At 44.3% G+C, this 20,791-nt stretch overlaps 1 protein-coding gene across 3 annotated transcripts; it reads right to left on the bottom strand.

Annotated features, from left to right (window-relative positions):
* Positions 1-2,037: 2,037 nt before the first annotated feature.
* arhgef7a (Rho guanine nucleotide exchange factor (GEF) 7a) lies at positions 2,038-20,477 on the bottom strand. 3 transcript variants are annotated; one of them, XM_053876545.1, is made up of 22 exons: positions 19,878-20,477; positions 17,330-17,413; positions 12,034-12,118; positions 11,819-11,952; positions 11,536-11,737; positions 11,308-11,387; positions 10,102-10,196; positions 9,935-10,030; positions 9,724-9,846; positions 9,233-9,371; positions 9,104-9,163; positions 8,889-9,035; positions 8,253-8,339; positions 8,107-8,185; positions 7,887-8,026; positions 7,091-7,312; positions 6,933-7,026; positions 6,768-6,857; positions 6,309-6,476; positions 3,810-3,930; positions 2,580-2,634; positions 2,038-2,510 (listed from the first exon to the last, which is right to left on the bottom strand). In XM_053876545.1, exons 1-22 carry the CDS (start codon positions 20,040-20,042, stop codon positions 2,388-2,390), a joined length of 2,589 nt encoding a protein of 862 aa, XP_053732520.1. In that variant the 5' UTR covers positions 20,043-20,477; the 3' UTR covers positions 2,038-2,387. The 3 variants fall into 3 exon arrangements, with proteins under 3 accessions (XP_053732520.1, XP_053732518.1, XP_053732519.1); XM_053876543.1 differs by lacking the exon at positions 6,309-6,476 and having other exon boundaries at positions 2,040-2,510; positions 3,810-3,909; positions 19,878-20,469; XM_053876544.1 differs by lacking the exons at positions 2,038-2,510; positions 2,580-2,634; positions 3,810-3,930 and having other exon boundaries at positions 4,016-6,476; positions 19,878-20,470.
* Between the last annotated feature and the right edge of the window lie 314 nt (positions 20,478-20,791).

The following is a 20,791-nucleotide window of genomic DNA, read 5'->3' as shown; positions in this document are numbered from 1 at the left end:
CTCCAACACCACACAATTTCCTTCAAGTCACCAATGGCTGTTACCCCCTGTCTCCCTCCTCCCCTACCGCTCAGCGTACACTCTCCATCTCTGCCTCTGCCTACCTCCTTATATATCCACAGCCTTCCCTTTGCCTTCTCCCCATCTCCAGCAGCATGAATATATTATTATCTACACAATGGGCCCTGCTTATTGTTTATGAATTACCAGCCTTGCAGCCAAACAAAGCCTATTTTCATAAGAAACCTCCATTTCATTTCAGCTCCAATTAGATTGGGGGCGAAAGAATAGGAGTCCTCAGGCCTCAGCCCCCAAGGATGGCAGGTCCATTCAGCTCCATTCAATGGGGCCTTATTGCTTTCCCATACAAAAGAGCACGTGGACGAGCTTTCAGACTGAAACACCAACCAAAAATGACTGGGAGACAGTACTGTACAATAACAAATCTTTAAAGAAAGGACACTGAGTGCTTATCCTCCCATCCATCAATTCATCCCCCTTTCTGCGCTTTCTTCCTCTCCTCTGTTCACATATTGTAAGACCTGGACATTAATGACAGACAGTTGAAAGAGAAAAGGAGAGAGAGAAAGAGGAGAGGAAGAAAGAGGCAGAGCAGCTCAGTTTTTCACAATACATGTCAAGTCTAAATGATCACTGGCTGCTGAATAGACGGAGGGAAGGGAAGAGACTTTTGTGTGTACAGCTGATTGATTCTCGGCTTTGAAAAGAGACAGGTACAAAAAAAAGAGTGACGGAACCAAGGAGGAAGACCTTGGCTCTTTCTTCGGAGTGCTACAATGGTCCGAGGTTCAGAGCTGAGCTGAGCTGAGAAGCGCTTGAGAGCTATCAGTCCATCCCAGCCAAAGAGAGGCGGGGGAGAGGACTGGCGACGATGTTTCAACTCCAAAATTCTTCCTAAGAAAGGTAACCTTCAGATTTCCTACCTCCACACTTGAGCCACTACAGGACATAATTCCTCAGAACCTTCACAGATCCGTCGACTCAGGTCTTACCAATGTTGCTAGTACAAATTCGAGCACCTTAACTGTAGAAAATCGATTTCAATTGTGTTGCTGTGAAAATACTGCTACAGAAAACAGTTTAAAAAAAAGTCAAATCTTCCATGAAAACTCAACAAACATCTGTCTTTGTCAGGCACATCCCTGAAAATTCACTTTCCCTATCCGGACCATACATCGAGGCAGTGGCCTCTACCATCCTATTCACTCTTGCTGTGACACAGCGGTCTCCACCCTGCCTGCACTTTCTTCTTCACCTCCACTTGTGTCTGTCCATCGCTCTGGATGATTGAACTCAAACAATCTTCTATATCATGACTCAGCTTTACAGGCTTATACAGCATAACCCGATTTGTCTTTTTCAGGACGTGTTGAGCAATACGCTTTGAGCAGCTCAACCAAAAATAAAAAGTATAAGACAGTGAACAGCAAACCTTCTTACCTGCAGCAGGAAACTTTAATGCGTTGGTGTCTTGGCTGAAGCTCCACAGAAGATGCAGCGGAGTCGGAAAAGAAGGCAGTAGGCCAAGTACAAAGACACACGTTTGTTGGGGGTTGTACTAGCAAGGCCAAATTCAATGAATATATACTATGAATATAACAGTAACAGCTGTAATGTTATCTCAAAATCACTGTTGACTTCAGAGAACACTTGGGCGCGAGACTTGATGAGAGACGACGGCAGGAGTTTGTACAAGTCAAGCTACGATTGATCCACCCAGTTGTCAGTCTGATAATCGGCCAATGGGATGTGTTCTTTGTCGTATGTGGGCGGTGCGTCGAGTGGGAACCATGCGTTAGCAGATTTCATTGGGCGTGACCGCTGTTAATTAAAACTGCTGCGAGATATTTGACGCCCAAATCCACACGAATGCATCAAAATATTAGATTATGGATTCTATATTTATGCGACAAATTCCAATGTTTACATTTCAACTCAAATACAGGACAGAAAAAAAACAGACAAACCTCCAGCCTTTTCACACAAACCATGTGTGTGTGAATCAAAGTGAGTCGCTGTAGTAAAAACAGGTTTATTCCAACCAAAATGACAACGGCTCAAGATTTTTTTGTGCAATATTTACATTGTACAGACCATCATCTGTCTTCAGGATGACGAGGAACAATATAAAAGCATTGCCCGCACACAAAAGCCTTGATTTACTGCGAGAGAAAAGACCCCGAGCAAGAAAAGCCCTAAAAAATAAATAACATGGAGGGAGTCGTACCGTTTTGAAAATGTACCAGCACAGATTGTAAAGGTAGATGATGCCATCCTTCTTCGTTTGGAATGTTTCAGTCAAAACTGATTCGGGTCACACGTAAAACTGAGCACACCATGCCAAAGCTTTCTTTCTCCCAGGACCCCTAGAGGTTTGTCTCGTCCCAAGTCGGATCGTTCATGCTCTTCAACACTCTCCTTACAACCTTTTCCAAATCCTTGCGGGCCCTCTGCTCTTCCTCCAGCGACCGCTTCATCTTTTTGTTATCCTGTATGACAATTCATTTCAGTGTCTGGAATATTACATGAAAAAAGTGAGAGAAACAATTGACTCTTACCTGCTTGAGTCCTTGAACTTCATCCCGAAGTGCGTACACAACATCCACTAGACTCCTGTAAGACAGCATGGAGCACATGGTTACATTAGAAATGTCACGCTTCAGTCTTGGGGGTCATCTGATGTAACGCGCCCCCTATTCTGATGGAATACCAATGAATCTGCCTCTTCAACGGACTTCTCTTGACACAGCGGGATAGGGAATCTACTTTAATCTCTCATGTCTGACGGATCCAGGATCATATTCTTTAAGTCACCACAGGTAGCCGATGATCAGCCGCTGAACAGCTTTCAGTTCAGCTCCTACTTGGAGGAGGAGGAGTCTTCATCACACTTAGGTCAGGACTTCTGATAATCCTCATCGCCAGCGGTGACAGTGTGTAACCTTTATGAGACCTGTTCTAGCTGCCATGTTATGTGATGCGATGTCGGCATCAACCCAAAGGTTTTAGATTCTGTCCTGCAACACGTTCGAGAACATCTAGTGCAAACTGGACGAAGCGACGAGAAATGAAAGACTCTGCCTGTGGTTTCATCGGAATCACAGTACAGTGTGGTGGAAAGGTGATACGTCGACAGACCCCACAGTATTTCAGTTCCACAACAGAGTTTTGTCGCAGCTGTGTGATGTCTCCGCTGCTACGGGAGCATGCACCCCTTCTATACTGGAGACCAACCCACCCATGGCGTTATATATTGCTGGACTTTTGCGTCCTATGCTGACGCCCAAGGCCGCCTTCAGCGTCGCATGTTGACGGGTAGGTGCTTCAATGGAGTAAAAAACATCTTCCTGTGTTCCTTTTGCCCAAGGCGCCGCTCACAGCATCAGGATATACCGCGGAAGCCGGAACACATGCTTCAGTTCAAAGCCTAATGCACCAACATGCAATGCCGAAAGCTGCCTTCAGAGTCAGTATAGGACACAAAAGTCCACTTTCCCCGACATCAATATATTATGCCATGTGAGTGAAGATGGGATCTGCACTCTACACTTACATCTCATTGTGGAAAATTTGCTTTTTTTTAAACTAATAAATCCAATAAATTTGCAGACAACAGATTTTCCTTCGATTTTCAGATTGTCGTCCTCGAATAGCCTTTCACTCATGGCCAATAAGCAGGTCAAAGTCTGACCGCACAGGCGCAACATGAAGCCAGTTCTCCTCTTACCTTCCCTGTACAATAGTGGCCACGTGACCTTACAAACATTACTTGTGTATCAAACTCTTACTTCTCTTCCACAGCACTCTGTCCATTCCGACTTGCGTCCTCCACCGCCACCTTGTCTTCGCCAGGAATGATCACATGCAAGCCGGCGTCCTTTCGTGTCCCTGTTTGAAAACAAGACATCACTCAGACATGCATCTCACCACCAAACACCATCAGCAAACACGGGTTAGTAAAAGTGTAGCAGCAAAGAAGAGAGCAGAAACATAGGGGTGGAAATAACACGCCAGCACAGCAGGGTAGCAAATGACCAGATTTATTCAAAACTCATACAGCGTTTGGGGTTGGAACACGTCAGAGGTTGTGGTACACATACACTGAAGATAGCAGAGAGGACATGGTCACATGTGAGACGGGAGATTAGCATCAGAGCACACCGACATTGGTCAATAAGAGCAGTCACTCTGCCTGTCCAAAAACACACCTGACACAGTCCACCACATGATACTCCATAAATCTTACCTTAGGCTCATGAATGTTTGTATATACAGGAACAATGTGCTCTTCATGTTTTCATCTATACAGCATTTTTTAGTCGTTTTTTTTAGCCTTCCAGAACACTGAAGGTAAAAATTTACACCACAATTTTCTTTACAGTGACACTGAGTACTAACGTCTGCCGATATACACACGTCATGGTAGACGGCATTTAAGTCCAGAACTTTACTGGATCCAACTCCCAACCCGCCTGCTCACAGATCTGTTACAAGGTTGTGCAACATAGTTTATACTGTACACTCCGTTTTTTCACTTCTGCCGTCATAAGTTACAATACGTTTAAGAGAAGAAAAGATCACTTTTTGTAAACAGATAATCAGAGACTCAAACAGTTAAATGGACAATCTATTTCCAAACAAGCTCTTCTGTGTTGCTGATGTGGAAAAATACTTCTGCATGAAAATAGCAATAAATTATAGCGCTAGAACCTGCCTGGGTTGTTAGATGTTCAAGAGCCATAAAGAAGAATGAGGTTAGCAAGTAATGGGGGTGACCTTGTGTTTCCTGATGGAATGTCATAACGATTTGTCGACAGATAAGCAAAGCAAAATAACACACTTTGCATAACTGTATCACCAACACAACACCGGATTCACAAATCCAAATAAGTGCCTTAATTCTTGGTTGTTGGTTACTCTACGTTACTGTATGACTCATGATATCTGTGGCTGGAGCCTCAAATGTATGAGGCACTCACAAATGGATGGCTCAGTTCTCAAATGTAAAGGGCACTTCACAGCAGTCCAGTCTCTCAAGCATTTCCTATGGCTGCACTTAGATCCGTGACCTTGTGAACTCATTGATGAATTGCTGACAAAGGACTAGCTCAATTCTCAAATGCATGGCTTTCTAACTAACCCGGACCTAGAAGTCAATCTGAACAGAGGCTGATGAAACAGTCAGATTTTCAAATGTATGAAGTACTCTCAAACTGACGACTACATTTTAACCTTGCTGCTGCAATATAAGAAGAAATGCATCATCCATTTGTGTCCCAGCTACTTAGGGTAGCTGGGACAGGCTCCCTGCAACCATGTGAGGAGGAAGAAAATGAATAAACGAATAAAGGAAAACTTAGATTTTTTATTTGAAAGTGACATTGGAGAAACACCTGAATTGCTGAATGAAAGTTGTGCCAAAGAGCTTGAGTTAAGTGTGTTTTTGGTTCTACATGAAGAGGTTCCAACGTCTGGCACATGGTCATTGGAAGAGAATATGAATACTTAAAGGCATTAAATATATTACTCTATAGTAGGGAATGTTGGTCTGGAAATAAGTTAACAGGTATGTTCAGAGAAAGCCTTCAAAAAAACAGGTTCTCGAAATGTAATTATTAATTTGCTAATAAATAAGAGTGGTGTTCAGCTCGCTTGTGTTCCTGTTGCATAACTTCATGGGTTCAGTTCTGATTAGGGGGAACAAAAATATGAAAATAGTAAGACTTTGATTGGCGGCGATAGAATCTGGCAGCAGTAGCGTATCATCCTGAATGTGTGCGTTCTCAAGTCTGGGTGCTGTGCTTTGTTCTGTTGAGCATAAATATTCTTAAATGTGGAGAGGAAGTGGAACACGCTCTAGAGAAGACACCCGTTCATGAATCACATCTGAATATCAGACAGCAGAAGTCCAGTCTTCCACATAACTCTGCTCTCCTCAGAGAGTTCCCCGAATTCATGGTCAAAAAGGGGGAGTGGTCACATTCAAGATAAATTAACAGGAATTAAATAACATTTACTGCATGACTACTACAGAACAGGAGGAGGCACATAGAAGGGAAAGTGGCAAAGGCAACAGGGAGATGCATTCAACATCCTCTAAAATAAATAAATAAATTAAGAAAAATTGACAAATATAAAATAAATAGATAAATAAAAAAATCTAGTTTCTTTGAATACATTGAAGGTAAAAGAGGTAAACGTGCTGTACGTTACGTTAGCGCACAGCGTGGCAGTACTGTACGTTCTTTAGTTCTGGTGGGAGATGCAGCTCTTGCGAGGAACTGAACCCATCCGGTAAGAGTGGGTAGTCCAAATGGAGTCATAGTCAGAGTCCTCCGAGAGATCAGAGGACAACTCGGGCCGCGACACGCTGCTGCGCCGACCTGTCGAGTCCGTGCAGGACCGGTCCACGTCAGCCAGAACGTGGTTGTGCATCAAGTCAGTGCCCTGCCAGGCTGCAGCAGCCCGGGTGATGCGACAATGATGAGGAGGAGGTGGGGACAAACAGTGGTGGTGGGGTGGGGGAATTGAATGCAACACACGACACGTGAATAAAATACAACAAAAGGGAAACAGACACAGAATGGAAAGTGGAAAATGGAAAGGAAGAAACTCAAGGTGAACCAGAGGAATGCAAAATGAGAGGAGGGAAAGGAAGAAGGAGAAGATTCTGTTAGATCAGTTCAGAATTTCAAGAGTTAAGAATGAGTCTGAGTTCTGAAACGATCTGTCGCGCTGAGTCTTACTGGAGTTAAGGGTCTGCCTGGTCTTGGCACTGGTGCAGTAGGCCTCGATGACCTTCAGGATCTGAGCGTCTTCTTCCAGAGCTGCTGTGCCTGGTGAGAACAAGAAGTTGACGTTGGAGAACGGTCAGTGACGCTCTTGTTGAATCAGTCCCAACAAAAACATACTTTTCCTCAGAGCAAATTCCTCCTCAGACTGCTTCCGCTCAGGCTTTCGTTTGGGAAGCAGTTTCTTCACGCTCTTGGGGCTCTTGCTCAGATCCTGCAGGTGGAAGAGAGAGTCAGTTTGACAAGCTGACGATTTGAAGTCTGACTTGGTCATTTACCTCCTTGTAGCAGAGGGCTGCAGACGGCCTGAGGGGAGGAGCAGGCCGCAGGCAGCTGAGGCTCCAGGGTTTGGGAGTGTTGGGAGGCTCCAGGGGACCCCACATCATGGTGCTGTGAGACGTTCCATGAGAGGAGGGGTGAGGGAGGGTGTGGTAGGTGGGTGCCACAGTCATGGCTCGTCCCTCTGCGTGTCGGGATGGTGTGAGTGGGTGTGACGGGAGCTGAGGAGAGAGCGGGTGATAACATTAGAGGCAGTAGTAGCTACAGTAGAATTGGAGTGTTGCACAAACAAATCCAGGTAACAATTAATTTACATTACCCCTTGTTGTTGGAATGGAATGTCAGTGTAAACACTGTAGTAATATCAGTACAAGCAATTATGGAAGTAGCAGTAATGATATTATTGATAAGTACCAGTACCAATAATAGAAGTAACAGTCAGAGTGGTTGTAGTTGTAGTAGTTGCAGCAGGAATACAAGCAGTGGTAACAGTAGTAGAAATCATGGAATAGGTACTGGCATCAACGGTGGTAGTCGTAATCACTATAGTGGTTTGCGTACTAGTTGTAGTGGCGATATTGAACAGAAGAGAGTTGGTGCTGACTCTAATGGTCATGATAGCAGTAGTAGTAGTACTATTGGTGGTAGTAGTAGTAGTAGTAGTAGTAGTAGTAGTAGCAGTATCACTGAGTAGCAGTAGTTGTGTCTTTGCTGTTGTTGTAAAAATTGTAACGAAACTGCTTCCAGGGTTGAAGGGTCGGGGGAAACAGCATGTGTACTCTCATCAGTACTAACCGTGTGGCAGGGAACAGTGAGCGGTTTGTGGCTCGGGGCTGTTGCAGCTGTGTGTTTGATCTGTCGGGTCAGGTGTTCCACCCAGTCTTGCAGGTCCTGCTGGTTTGTACACGCCACCTGAAGACGGTCAAACATCGTTCCTGCAGAGTGGCACGCAGCATTGTTAAACTAATGAACTCCTCGCTGCTCTCAGCGTGCAGCTAATTTAATGATTATTTACCGCTGAGCTCAAAAGCGTTTTTATGAGCTTCACAGTCCTCCAGTTTGTTCACCGACATGCCGGCCAGAGGCAACTTTCCCTGCAGAGAGGCATCACAGGGTGAGCGGAGAGTTCAGGAGAACAACTCAGAACGATCGGCTGCTGACCTGGAATATGAAGCCGCTCATTCTGGGACTGGCTGACAGCATGAGGAGGACGTGAGGGAAGAGCATGAGGTACCTCTCGTTCTTCTCCTGTCAGGACCAAAGAACAAGGACACAAAGAACGGCCTGAGCAAACTTATAAGGTCTTAGAACACATAATGATCATTGATCTGGTGAGAGGCTACAATAGTGAGATCCCCCAGTGCTCCTCTATGGGCTTCTGGTGTTGCCAATGACGTGACCTGCTCCAAGACACTAGTTAGAGGTGTAAGCTACCTGGTCCAGTCTGACAAACATTTCAATTTGATGCATTTTGTTTCATTGTAATCTGGGTTTATACAAGAGGCATCCAACAATGGTAGATGTAGTAAGAAGTAAAGAGAGTGCGGACATGAGCAGGACCATAACATGGAGGCACCCGTAGCATGTCTCAGACTCATAAAATGTAATGTAATTGAATGTTTGATGTGTTCTGAACTAAACACATCATCAATTCAGTTCAGGGACCTCACTTTCCTGACCCTCTTCCTGTGGGCCAGGCATCGACATATTTGGTGCCCAACACAAGGCCAATGAAAGTTTGGACTAATGATAAGATGGGGTGAAATGTTAGGAGAGAAGGAGGCAGGTAGCCAGTACCTCTGCGCCAGGACTCAGGACCACCACCTGGCTCATGTACAGCACCGTGCCCAGTGTCTTGATGTCGTCACCTTCCCAAAGACGGATGGACTCGGTCAGAATCTGCAGCTCCAGCTCTTTACGCTTTCGCACCTCCTGACACTGGCTCTGGACGGACCAACACAACAAGACGTCAGTCACCAACTGACTTCGGTCTTAACGTTTCTGTTACTCACAGAAAGGTTTTTGAAGGCGGCCATGCACTTCTGAATATCTGGTCTGTCCAAGTGGCTCTCCTGGAAGAAACCAAGGCAGTTAAAGAGGGAAGGCACAACAGAGACTTGTGTGGGTTCACACGCACACACCTCCATGTGCCTCTCTAGCTCTTTGAGCAGAGTGGGGTACTTGTCCAGCCTCATGAAGGGTTTACTGAGGCCTGTGGTCAGAGTGAGGATGCCAGGAGAGACAGCACCCCGGCCCTCCATGAACACCCCTAAAACATCACTGCAGTGAAGACGACAGGGGAGGAGAGATGTAAAAATAGAATAAATATATTCTTCTAACTCTACATGTTAAATAGGACTTCAGTCCATCCATTTCCTTCAGAGTTAGGTCGGCAACTGAACACAAAATTTTTTTTTATGAGGACCAAAATAGCACCCATCACATAGGACTTGTTCCAACTGCATTTGTGCCAGTGACTACTACATGACTGGGTAAGCTCTTGTCTCCATGGTAACGCACTGGAGTAGCTACAACAGTCGCTCACAAAAACCAGCTGAATTCATTGTCCCAGTGATGAGTGGTGATTTCAGGGGGTTGAAGGTCCTGTGCCAAAAGTGTTGCGTGTTTGTACCTGTGCTGAGTGAGCACATTCACGGCGCACGGATGGTTGGAGCAGTAGCCAACATACAAGGCCACCATCTGTGGCATGAGGTTAAGGAAGAAGCCGCCGACCCTCTGCTGACTCTCTGGTAACCTGGAAAAGAAGCAAAGGAGTTATGCAGTACAGTGGACTGACACTAGAAGCAGCAGAATACAGACTGCGTGAGAAGAAGGAAACTTACTTGGTGCATTCCTCCAGCGACTGGACCAGCATCTGCTGGAAGGTGCTGATCTCCTCCAGGTTACCCAGAATCAGAGACACATCAGCGCTACACAATCTGCACGGGAGGAAAAACAATTCAGCAATAGTGACGAAGTGATTCCAGAATAGACTGCAGATGAGTCATACTTGTCGATGCTCTGCAGAGGTCGCAGGTAGTTGGTCAGCAGGCTCTGAAGATCTTTGGAGTATTCCGTCTCTGTTTCTAGAATGTTCTGCAACACCTGCATCAGCACATTCACATCGGTCAGATGTATAATGATAGACTTCTTTTGAGTGTGTTTCACACCCAGATGAGTTGGTTTGCTTGTGTAATAGCTTCAAAATATTTTGTAGGACGCCACCATTGTCAGGAAATTGGGGGCTGTTCGCACAACAGACTTTCATTCTGGTGTTCGGGTCGAAAACTTCCCAGGACAAGGTGCGGCTCTCAAGTTAGGATCAAGCCCATGGCCAAAACCGTGGTTGTCTGTGTTAACATCTCGGACCTTGTCACGAGAGAGAGTTGTCTTTGTCTTTGCAGTGATTTCCAGCTGGTTCATGTGTTTCAATTATACTTTTCTTAAACCTTTTGTCTTTCCTGTGCCTATATTCCTTCAGTAAATCAATTAGGGTTGCATTTTTGTAAGAAAGAATGAGGACAAGAATTGCTTTGACTAAGAGAGAGATGTCAATAGACAGCAACTTCAATACGCTATTTAAAAGAAACTCATCACTGAGACATGCCTCAATCACACAGATAACGTTAACACAGGAGGGGGACGCGAGAAGTGATGTCTCACAATCAACGTCCCTCATTTGTCAACTATTATTCTGATAAATCACCTTTGTTTTTGTCGTCATCTTGACAATGTTGTTCATCTCAGCCTCTGGATGCGAGTCGAATGCATCTCAAAGCCCTGAATGTATGTTCCTACAAAGTGTTTTTTTAACCCTAACCCAATATAATCAGAACTTAATCGTCCACAGTAAAAGAGTAGGAAGGAGTGGAACAAGAGAGCAAGAACGCAATCTACATCGGCAGTCCTGGTGAATCACACGACTGATTCAGATCGATATTGTCCCTTTGTTAATAAACTCCAAGGGCTTTTAGTTTTATGATCGTATTAACATAAATCGCCTGCGGTCAGGGGCCAAGAATTGATCTCAACACTCATGCATCAGTTAATGATCCGTCCTCCGAAGTCATGAAGTACGGACCAGTCCGCTTCCCAAAAACAGCTGTATAACGTCATAAAAAACATTGATTTTTTTACGTAATGGAGGGAGCTTGCTCAACACGTTTTCTAGTCTTCTTAGCCGTCACATTCAAAGGAAGAGTTGGTGTATGCTTACCAAGTTATAATATGTCTTGCTGATAGCAGAGGTGTCGAAGCCTTTGGGTGGACTTTTGAGAGTACCGGATTTTGGGGACACTTTTGAGAGAGAGAGGAGATCAGAGTCGAAGTGGACAGAAAAGAAACAAGTTAATAAATCCTACTATATTATTTCATTTTAGATCTTTTCTCTACTCGCAGTAATTATTGTTTTTGAATGGTAACGTGTTGTTCTTCAGAGACCTACCAGAGCCCTTGACTTCCCGGACATAGTTGCTGGGAAACCAGCCAGTCCGGCCGTTCAGAGTCCCCTCCCACCAGCCGCCGTCCTCCTGGCGGCTCACGGTGATGATGTCACCCTTGGAGAAGGTGAGCTCGTCCTCATTGGTCTGCTGGAAGTTGAATCGTGCTTTTACCAGCAGCTGCTGTCCACTGTTCTCTGACATGTCCTGTCAACAGAGGGCAGGGGTCATGATTGAGCACAGGTGAGACAACGCAGATGACAAGGCCGTAAAAGCCCCTGCTCTTACCAAACTGCGGAACTGATTCTGCAGCAGCTTGGAGGACCGACCCAGTGACGCCTGAGAGGACAGAGACTCGAAAGACTTGATGCGGTGGGCTGAGGAGTGCCGGGCACACACGGAATCACTGCCCACGCCGATATCTGAAGGTGAGAGGACAATCATTAATAACACACGGCTCATATGTGCAGCTCCCACACACCCACGTTTGTACTTTCCCTCACCTGCAGTGGCTTTATTTAGAGACACCAGACTGCTGAGAACCTTTGAGAAGTTCAGTCCCAGCAACAGATCACTGGCCTCAAACGTCTGTCGATGAGAAATGAAAAAAATCTGCTTACAAAGCTGCACACAAATTCAACTGCAGCACGTGTGGTCAACGATCGCTCTGAAAGTCAATAACTCATTACCTCGGAAGGACACTGTAGGGAAAGCACATGTAGGTTTCGCTCATCTGACACACTGGTCTGATTACTTACGCTGCAACAAGGACGCTTTTTCTTGCCAAATCCCTGTCGATGTCACGAAACCCTCGTAACACATCCCGCTTAAATATTTTAATACTTGTTTCCTTCTGATATACCCAGTGCTAATCGTCAGGTCACCCTCATTGACAGCCTCAGTATCTTCATCTCTGACTGCTGTCAGTTTAACTGGCCAAGCTTTGGAACCCACTATCTTCCTGGTCTAGAAATAAATGAACTTAGTTAATATTGTTAAACATACATTAAAGAATAAAAATCAGTTTGGACCTCACACATAACACAATAAAACCATTTCATGATAGTTTTATATAAAATATAAAAAAAGTAGAATTGTTTTCACCTAAGAAAAGGCCTGTGCCCCACCGAAAGAAGGGTCATGACTCATTTTGTGTACCCTACTACCTGTTGAACAACCACTTTCAACCATACCTCATGGAAGCGACCATTACTGTGTTATAAAGTGTCCCAGTCAACGCTGCTGAAACTCAAACGTAACAGTCAGACAAGAAAATATCTCTTTCAACGTCGGATGAAGACAGGGAAATTCTGCATATGCATGCGTAGGATTAAGAAGCCTCCACTCTCTAACAACCTGAATGCGTAAACAGAGGCATAGGACAAAAGAGATGGAACCACCGAGAAGACGAGACAGTAGAGTCGTACATCCTTACAGCCATCCTTAACAACTGACAGTGGGGTAGCACTTTCATTGTGCTACCCCCTCGACCAAAAAAAACTGTGAAGACTCCCCAGCCAGGGGAAAATATCAGTATAGGGGATCAACACTGGGGAAAACCCTGATCATTGTCCATTGCTCTTGATGATTGACTTCCCACTTAGGAGAATATAGAGGGAGCCCAAGTATCATTGTGGACGACACTGTAGGGTGGTGGTAGTCGTAACGTTAACGTAATGGATTCATTCATTTTTGTTGCCCAAAAATGGCTAAGATTAGCTTGTGCCCTCAATTGTAGCTATTCAGGAAAAAAGTGGACTTCAAGCATAAATGAAAGTGTCTGAGAGCTCTGACATGAAAAAGTAGATGTCCATGTGAGGTCAGTGGAATAAATCCTAGACTCGGTGCAGGCAGTGGACGATGACTCCTGGAGAGTGTTCCACTTGAGCACACAAGGCCAGCTCCTTTATAAACACAAGCGCATACAGCCACCAAAGTAGTCCAGCAGATACTTGCTGCAGGCGGGTCAGTAATCAGAGCGGAAAATGAAAAAGAGTTTTATCTCATAGTCGCTCATCTTCAATAAAACTGCGGCGAGAGAAACAGATCACGAGCGGTTAGTGGAGACGAGGGAGGACAGTCGTCCACGCAGATACAATCAGTGCCATTCATAAACACCCGAGAGGCCAGCAAGAGTCACGCTGACACACACTCGCTTCACTTTTTCTGGCATTAGTCCGTCTCTGTCCGATTGTCAACAACTTCTCCAACTGCAGCTGCATTTTGCCCCTTTTTTTTTTTTTTTAACAAAACTTCCCATCAATGATCTTTACTGTTGTAAGAGGAAATGATTTCGCCGAAGATAACATAAGTGAAAATGGACGTGCATTTCAGATTTTGTTTTCCAAACCTTGAGGCCACTTCCTGACACAGCTCAGTGATCCAGAACTCATTTGACAGCAGTCGACACTGACTTCCTAACTGGTCAGTTGTTCAACCACTTCTCCAAGAGAAATCTAACAATCCAGATTTGAACCAACAAAAACTGCAGTTTATTAGGCCTTCACATGGTTTATTTAGTAGTGACATTAAGTTACATTGATGCGGTGGCATTAAGAGTCAGTAGTGAAACTGCCTGTATGGAGACCATGATGCAATTGTTGGTATGGTTTAGAGTAGAAATGCAGCGTCAGTTTAAGTATCTTGGTTCTTGTTCACTAGTGATTGACAGATGGAGCATGACCAACAAAATGATGCACCAACTTTATTAACAGCAACTCTGCATCTGTCTCTGTCACTGTCACTGAAAGACAAAGGACTCCCAAGGCAGAATATGTCTCTCAAACAGCCAACTGTAACAGTTGGTATACTGCCGCAAGAGGTGGGTTGCATGGAGACAATAGTGCCGGCTCCTAACAAGACCACACCCACAACAGATAAGTGAAAAATATATATATATGGAGGAAGAAATGTGTTGACAATGACAATGACAATGAGTCAGACGTGGAAAGTGTACCACTGATTTGATGTACAAAAAAGTCAATGTAACTATGGGGGAAAATACATGTTTCATCGCTTCACACCTCAACGGGACCAGATACAGACAGGCAAGAGTCTGCATGTGGCCCCCAGGACACACTTTGTTTAGGTCTGAAACAAACATCACCCATCTCGCCCCAAATTAAAGACCTGACAGAACACAGAATAAAAAGAAATGAGAAGAAAACTGAAATCCTTATCACACAAATCAGTGGATTTCAACAGCGTTCTACAGTGTGGCTATCCTCGGGAATAAACATGAACTGAACAGCGCCGTGAACAGAGACTGCAATTAATGTCATGGTGACATTGATCTGAAGAGAAAGTAGGTGAGGTCATGAACATCGATTTCAGGGCCTGATACAAGTTGAACATCTCCTAATTTAATCAGCACAGGCACAGCGGGAGGTCCCCTGCTAAGTATCGACTTGATTAAAAATCTTGGCCAGGCTTTGGGCCAGCTAAAGCCATGAACTCTGGGTCATGAGAGTCTGAACAAGCACCGTCACACGTGCGGTTTCAAGCGTTTCCTTTTCACTGCTCGAATCCATCACATCCAAACCTGTCCAGGGGCCCTAAACCAGATTTCATGTGGCCCCTAGCTTCGGACATTTGTGCCTCTCCAGGCCTTTTGACAAGAGAGCTATAGGTGTGAGTGGCTGACATAAATCTAGGCAATCAACAAAAACACAATGCTACGATACTTTAAAAGTAGATATCACTTTTTCGTTCCCTCTAATCAACAGATTCTTGGAGTGAACCATTTTTTCTGGCCCAAAAATGGAACTGCACTAGATGATACATCACGATATAAGGTGAGTAAAATCAAAGCGGGACGTTGCCATAAATAAACTGCTAAAATGTCAAAGCACGATTTTTAAAGGCTTCTCATGTAATCAGCGAGGGCTTTAATCCACAGTTCCAGCTACCTGGGGCCAGAGCCAGCCGCGTTCTGGACTCTGGAAAAGATCCATCTTTGCTCCACAGATGGTAGGAGGAGGGCTGCCAAGTCTGGACCTCACTATAAACCTACTCTGTTCCTCTCAAGTCACATTTCATTTTCTGCACACAATATCATCACAGAAGTGACTGGTGACAGGGAGGGCTAGAAGCAGCACTTCTGATGGGATTAGACATTAGGATAGAATAAAATAGCACATCACTCGTCAATCTCATTTATACGATAACTGTATTTATGCCAACAAAGAGGGTTTCTGATGAAATAAAAACAGATTGCCGTGTCTTGTGTCTTGCTAATGCCATAGAGGACTCCAGTGCGGGGACTCCCCTCAAATGATTTTACATATATATATATATATTTATATATATATATTTATATCTAACAAGACTAGGACGGCAGGGGCATCACACTTTTAGACTATAACACAATGGATTTGTTCACTTAGCAACAGATAATGCAACACGATCACCAGCTTCACCTTTCTTGTCAGCTGCTCACTTAGTAGTGAGGCAATCCAGGGAACAAAGACAAGCATTGTCATCCCAGAGTGTCCTAAGAGTCAGGAACACAGATTGACTTCTGCTATATTTAAATAAACCAGACTCACAGGGCTTTTATTTTGTCACTCTGTCTGTGAACGAGAAATGAAGAGTGGGACAAAGCTTCGTACCATACGTATATTTCTGAAGGATGTATGGGATTATAATGCAGTGGCTTAAGACATGCTGTCTGGGCCAGGGATTCAGAAGTCAGCAGGCAGTTGTAGCTCTGCCATAGGAAAACACTTAAACTTGTCAGATTAACTGGTATAGGACAACGACTTTTAGCAGTTGCTGGCATATTCCAGCGAATGTACACACCCCTAGGGGGGTTCAAAAATACATCAATATATTGATTAAACAATTTAGGATCCAATTACGCCTGTGCAAAATGACAACATTGATCCACATCTTAACGCAGCACGTCCCGATTAGTGTCTCCGATCATGCATGTGACCTTTTTCTATTTAAAAGAACAATGTTTTTCAACACGTTCAAGTTGTTGTGAATGATTGTTTTAGCTCTCTCGCACCATCTCAGACACTGGCAGTGAAGATAAACGACTTTACAATATCAGTGACTGTCGTAGATGTTTTTCAACGTCGGTCAGTGATCAAGAAACTTCATATCTCAACTGAGAAAGTACTGAAACTGTACAGTAGTACCAAAATGTGAGTTGTTCATTCAGCCCTATCCATGAATTTCCTTTATCTAAATGTAGAGCAAGTAGCTCTAGTGAAGTTCCACACTATTATCACATGATGACGACAAAGATTCTGCATCCGTCCATCTTGTGATATTGCCACATTATACAAATCAATAACATCCAAAGAACGAGCGTTATATTTTCATGAATAAGTTAGAACAATGTTTTAATGTGCAGGGATCAAATTAACAGCGTGTTTTGTCTACTGCTACGCTTTTTTCCGAGCAAAATAGTGACCTGGGGTGACAATGGAAGCAAGAGCAGGGGACAAAGCTTTGCATGAGTCAAGAGGCGTAAACACTGACCTCAAGCATTGGTACAGAACTGAATCAGAGTCGGAGAAAAGCTACACCAATTCAGCTGACTTTTGTCCACAGGCGTCAAGTTGAGGTGCAAATCTTTAGCAAATGCATCAGCAGCGGGGTAAAAAGCGCCTCGAGCCGACCGATGCGTGATTGTTCCCGGCTGTTGGGAACCACCTACAGCCGCAGATGGAGCTCGGCTTAACAGCCCCATTACAAAAACCGCGATACCAATGTCGTGTCCAGAATGCGTTAACGTATATTTTACACAGTCCAACAGTTGTAAACGTGAAAAAAATCGACTCGTCTTACCTCGACGCGGAACGATGTGCAGCCCTTGAGGAACTCCTTTATGTTGCTGAGGCACTCGCCGTCGTTCCTCGGCTCCTGGTAGATCTGCGAGAAGATGGGAAAGTCCGGTTAACGACCCTTGGCTTTGCTTTGCTGTTCGGCGCCGTAAACGTGCACAATATCCCTCAGAACCCACAGTGGACTAAGCTCTATTTGACACTCCGGAAGACTGAGCTGAAATCCCGCAGCGGGGAAGTGGACGGCTGCAGTATTGAGGTACCGGAAGTGACGTCGCCAAACAGCACACCCTCATGCTGTTATTCCATGCTTCCGTGTTTTGGATCACCATCATAAACAAGCGATTATCAGTCAACCAAAAACACGCACTATTTCAAACTTGTGTCGGTAGTTTGATAGAATTTATTATCTGATTAATTTAAATATTGTAAGTTGAATTTACACCAAACAAGGTCGTACAAATACGGTAGTTAAAATGATTTATATTTATTATTATTATTTTAACATAATCTCCATTAGGCGAGAGGTGGACGGCACAGGTCAGCAGTCCATCACTCATTGCACACAAATAGACACTAAGTAATCAATTAAGTTCTACATTTTCTGTGCAGTTTTTCAACAAATGCAGAACTGGCTGAAGGTGGTATAAACTGTGACCTAGCTTAATCACCATTATATTTGAAATACGTTTGAAGAAATACATCTCTACTGTGTTTAAAGCTTCTAGAAATCATAGAGGATTTTGGTAACAAAACAGGAGCCGTAAAATCAATGGGAATGGATTACTACAGGTCAAATATGTAAACAAGGGTTGTATTAGCTTGTAGTATTAGTTGTGCCGGTCATACAAGTGCAATAAACACAGGCTAGTAGTATTGTTATAAGTAGTGCCATACTAGTAGTGGTACAGCTCTTAGTAGTAAATAAAATTCAGTAAAAGAAGTGATATAAGTAGTAAAAAAAACAGTGTCAGTAGATGTATTATGTTAGTAGTTGATATAGTAGTAGTCACGTAAACAGTGGTAACGTCAGTAGAAGTAAAAGTAGTACTAATAGGAGCTAGTGCAGGCCGTGCTATAGGTCAGATGTAAACAGCGGGAAGTAGGATTAGTAGTGGTAGCAGTATTTGTAGCACAAATGGTAGTAAACAATAGATAGTAGTGGTTACTAGTAGCGTCATTAGCAGCAGTGGTGATAGTAGTACGGGTAAAATATGTAGTGCTCATCCTACTCAAACTGCTAGTGCCAGTGAGTAGTTAGTAGTACTAGCAGTAACACAGGGAATGATGTAATGTTTGAGCAGCTCTGCTTAGGAGGAGGTCAAGTGAAACCACTTTTAAGGGCCAAACTAAGTGAGCCAAACAAAAGTAGTACTAAATATCCAGAATTTCTTCCTCTTCATGTGATCGCTGCTCAGACTCAGAGGGATCACTAGGGTATTTATTCTGGGCTTGCTGCAAACTTCAAACATTTTGGTCTGAGTTGTCAAAAAAATTTTTTTTCAAGGTCATATCAAGCACACCTTATTCTGAGTGGTTCATTCGTGGTCTTAGTGACTTCCTTAAAGTTGTTCTCAGTTCTCAGCAACAACCTTGCATTTGGTTCTTGCAAAAAGAGTCATTTTGAGTGAATGGAAATCCTCTTCTCTACCCTGTTACAAAAATGGCTGAATGACATGGTTTCCCTACATCTTGAAGAACTACAATAGACGCTCTCTAATCAGCACCAAAAAAAAAAAAAAAAAAAAAAAAATCAAGATCTGGGGTCCATTTATGAATGCTATTGAGAAGGACAACGAATGACTATTCTGCTTTCTGAGTTGTTGTTCCTCTGAGAAAAGTGGTACAAATTGTCTGCTCCCTGCATTTGATATGTATTTGATCTATTATTATTCATTTTATTATTTTTATTTTTGTCTTGTGATTTATGGTTTATTTTTCTAATTCGTCTTTGTTGCTTTGGTGGGGAGGTGGAGTGATGTTTATTGGGTCCGTTTGTATTTTTGAATGAAAATGAAAATAAAACTTATCACAAAAAAATTCCGCACCAAAACGTTTGTCACGTGAAGCCACGGGCTGTCCTTGTAAGGAAACATGGCCCCCATAGGTGCTTCCTGTAGGTTATGAGACATAAACACTGTTCCTTTAAAAGGGGAGGGGGACCATCCGTGTCTGTGTGCGCCTTTGCAGTCAATGGCGGCCCACTCACGTCTAAGTCTCAGGGATCCCGTGGATCATCAACTCTGCGTGGAAAACACACCGACACACGCATCACATCGCACTGGATTAGAGGAATTTCAACGTAGCCATATCCCTGGTCAGGATTAATAGCGCACATCAAACGAGGCCCTGCTGGTTTCAGCCATGCGAGACCCCCGAAATGTCTCAGTGACACGCATATGTGCGAGCACTGTGTGCGCAGACAATAACTGTCGTGACCTAAAAAAGACCTCATGGATCAGTGGGCAGCCAGACAACAAGCGTTTGAATGATCCGGGCCCGCACAGACGCGGCGGTGGGAGGGGGGATAGTGAGGTTGTTATTGGTCTTACTTTCTCCGTGGAGCCGGGGCTGAGCCGCTCCAGCAGCCGGCACAAGACCACCCCATCCTTCAGGGAGCTCTGCAGAAACGCCTCTGGATCCGAAATGGTTTTCTTGGGCGACTCCAGCACGCCCAGCGTGATCAACCACGTAACCGTCTGTTCCGCCGAATTCATGTCCAACAGATCCAGTTGGTGGCAAAGAGAGAAGAAAAGGATGCGCTGCCTCTCGGTGGTTACGCGCTCATCTGTGCGTTCTAAGCGATCATAGCGACGGTGGGACGAGGAGGGCCGCCGCTGGGGGGGAACGTGCTCCGGCTGGTGGATGTGGTCGCCTCCCTTCAGTCGTGCGTTTTGCCGTCCAACCTGGCAGGCTGTCAGATGCGGTTGGTTGTGATGTGATCGAGCTGCAGGGCTGGAAACATGCGCATCAGTCTGCCAGTGACGTCACAGCAGAGGGACAAGCTAGCAGGGCGCTGACATGAGTTTATCTTTGTGAGGCTTTGCATATTCCACTGTTGGCCTCTGGCTGTTTGCTGTAACCCTGGCTCTTTGTTGGATCGGTTCCACTTTGAATAAGACTCAGGATGAAGAGACTCCATCTAATAGAGAACCTAACAAGGCATTTAAATTACTGGCCACCTCACCACCAACAGTTGTGAATTCCCAAGTCAAAATATAGATTTAATCACCATGTCTGGGATCAGATCAGGACATAAACAACTGCTAAGCAAACTTTTATCGAGGGGAAAAAAAGGCAGATTCTAGAAAGACAGCAAGGTCAACATGCGGTGTTTCACCAAGACAGAAGCCTTCAAAGAACCAGACTCAAGGACGACAGCTTCTCAGTTGGAACATAGGAAGGAGAGTGTCACCTTCAAACATGTATTGTAATACAAACTATTAGCTGTATTCAATGTTAAAGA

This window comes from Synchiropus splendidus, chromosome 10, assembly GCF_027744825.2.
Source record: "Synchiropus splendidus isolate RoL2022-P1 chromosome 10, RoL_Sspl_1.0, whole genome shotgun sequence".
Taxonomy (NCBI): domain Eukaryota; kingdom Metazoa; phylum Chordata; class Actinopteri; order Syngnathiformes; family Callionymidae; genus Synchiropus; species Synchiropus splendidus.
The sequence above is the reverse complement of the archived record's forward strand: the minus strand, read 5'-3'. Positions and strand labels throughout refer to the sequence as shown.